The sequence below is a fragment of the Odontomachus brunneus genome, unplaced genomic scaffold (genome assembly GCF_010583005.1).
Source record: "Odontomachus brunneus isolate Ranch 3 - 2012 unplaced genomic scaffold, Obru_v1 Obru_scaffold_169, whole genome shotgun sequence".
Taxonomy (NCBI): Eukaryota; Metazoa; Arthropoda; class Insecta; order Hymenoptera; family Formicidae; genus Odontomachus; species Odontomachus brunneus.
Genome location: NW_022639619.1, coordinates 106598 through 109197, shown reverse-complemented (window position 1 = coordinate 109197; position 2600 = coordinate 106598). Strand labels below are relative to the sequence as shown.

The 2600-nt window shown below is 45.7% G+C and overlaps 1 protein-coding gene across 1 annotated transcript in view; it reads left to right on the top strand.

Annotated features, from left to right (window-relative positions):
- The first annotated feature begins 1664 nt into the window (after positions 1-1664).
- LOC116851242 (tyrosine-protein phosphatase non-receptor type 9) overlaps positions 1665-2600 on the top strand; it is a 17892-nt gene continuing 16956 nt past the window's right edge. The window contains exon 1 of the mRNA XM_032830491.1: positions 1665-2025. Coding sequence (XP_032686382.1) covers positions 1993-2025 — 33 coding nt within the window. The 5' untranslated portion in view covers positions 1665-1992. The remainder of the gene's footprint in view (positions 2026-2600) is intronic.

Here is a 2600-nt window from a genome sequence, read left to right as displayed (position 1 = left end):
CCCCCCCCCCCTCCTACAAGTACCGGCCGCCCCCAGTCATAGCAGTTATGAACCGCGGGCCGGCAGGTCTGAGTATAATTTTTTGTACTGTGTAAATGTAAGAACATACGTTTGAATAAGAAAAATGTTTATATTACGAAGCGCTCCGGTGTTGGATCATTGTTGCGTCTCTCTCAACCCTCGAATAAACAGGAGGAAGAAAACGTCGAAGAACTTAGATTTACGTCGCGCACAAGGCTGTCACGCGTTAATTTGTTTTTGGGGGCGACACACTGTCTAATCAAGTTCTCTCTTTGTCAAAATACAATTCACGTCGATTCCCTTTGACGATTCTCTAGACGAGATTAGACAACGTTCTGACATGTGATCAGGTCTCGAGATCTTAATGTTTACTCGAGATTAATTGACAAGTGATAAGGGGCTGCGTCACCCAGTGCGTCTTCTTAACTTCTCTCAACGCTCAATTCGTCCAAATTGCTATTTTGACCAGTTGTAGCCAAAACTATCGTCTCGACAGTTTTGTTACGGCAAAAATTTACTCGGTCCTCTCTGTTTAATAAATACGAACTACCAGCGAACGCCTTGCACACAGTTTACGTCCAAATTCGCGACCGTCCCTGCTCCTCTTTTTAACATGTCTTATGATTTGTGATCACGACTCACACACATGCAAGAATCGTCAATTGAGAATTAGTTTGCCTTCGTGAAGAGTGTCTACTTGAAAATTAGCTGTACGGTCAATAGTAATCTCTCGTGTGTCGGTACTGATTACATTGAGGAAGTGTGATCACACTTTCCTTATTCTTTAAAACAAGCAATCCAATATTTAATTACAAGTTTTCATTCTCCGATAAAGTAGTACGCTGGATAAATATGCTTATCTTTCTCAATGACGAAATTTAGTTGAATTTTACGTTACGTCACACGAAGCATATCAAAGTAAGAAATAATATATTTAACTTCGATATTACACTTTCGGAAAAGATATCGGGATTAAAGATGATAATTAAGCTATCAATGGATAACATACATTGAATGAATTTTTTTACTTTCCAAAAAATGCACACACATTTAGAAAATTTCGCTCATTCTATATACATATATAATAATCGATATAGTGATATCTTTTTAAGCTAATTTTTATTGTACAAAAAATGTCAGACATTTTTAGAAATTTTCTAAACGGAAGATAAAATTATTTAAGCTTATTTGAATGTTTTTTATGAAATTTTAGATACAATTTTTTACATACGCGCGTGCACATTTGTACCTCAAAATATTCCTTAAATATGTCTCAATCTTGTATCTTGCTATTAGTTTTGATACTTCTTTGTCCGAGACCTTTGTTATAATTCTTGCATCGTTCATTACTTTGCTCTTCATCATGCCGTCATATTTCTTATGCGAAATATTGCCCGCGTGAGACATTTCTACAAACCAACCTCTCGTACTGATTATCGAAAGTTTAGGCGATCATCGCCACTGATTACAATCAAGGATCCGATAGCCGTCAATGATCAACTCTCGAGAAGATAAACGACAATCGCCCTTGATCTCCTCGCCGACGAACTTTCAAATTGCCGGGGAGCCGTCTGCGCAGCCGCCGCCGCCGCCGCCATGCTTGTCGTGCATGCGCGCGCTTTCAAGATGGCTGCGCGAGCATCCGTAGGGAAGACGATCGAGCGAGGAGTGAAGCGTGTCACAATCGTGCTCGAGTGCGTGTGAGATGGTGCGACGATGAGCAAGCGCCGGGATGATTTACTATTCCCCGCTACCGTCGCTGTCGCAGTCGGTGGCCGTGCTCTGTAAGGATCAGTGCGTCGTGCGCGAGACTTAGCCCTGCTGCGGGAGGTCGGACGACGAAATGATCGCACTCGAGAACGTAGGATCGCGGCACCGGGACTGGAAGTAAGCAAGTTCCTCACTCCTAGCGCCGCTGGGCCCCTGCTAAACGCACACCTATCGGACATGTCACAGTGCGTTTGAGGCAAAATGGCAGCCACGTTAACCGTCGAGCAGGAGCAAGTGAGTAATTTTTTTTTTCTGTCAAATGTTTGCCGCGCGTCACGTCGCGCACGGCCGGGCGGACCCGCATTCTCCCGCGCGCAGATCGTAAATCGAGGCCACGACCCTGACGAGTGAGACGCGTTTCCGACGAACACAGGCTCTGCTCGCGCCGACGATAAACGCGAAAATCATCCGAGTATTTACTCGTGACAATGGGAACGCGCTGCGAGGAGGATAAAACGCGCCTCTCCCTTCCCCCGCCCCCGTCGCGGGGGGAGAATACCTGTAGCGTCGGCGATCGAACTCGAGCCGACTTTTTATCGGCTCGGTCACGGCGTCACGCGTCCAACGTCGTGGAATCGGGAGAGATTCCAAGCAGCCTACGCGATCGTGAAAACGTAAACATTATTCGCCCGTCATCCCGTTCGCCTGCTTCGTCTCGCGTTATCTCGCGAGCGTTTCGTCGGCACGATAGCGATCGTAAACACGCTGCGGAAATTGTCGTCATTTTGTGTCGCAAGCGAACGAGCGAACCGAGAGTCTCAATCTCTCTCTCTCTCTCTCTCTCTCTCTCTCTCTCTCTCTCTCTCTCT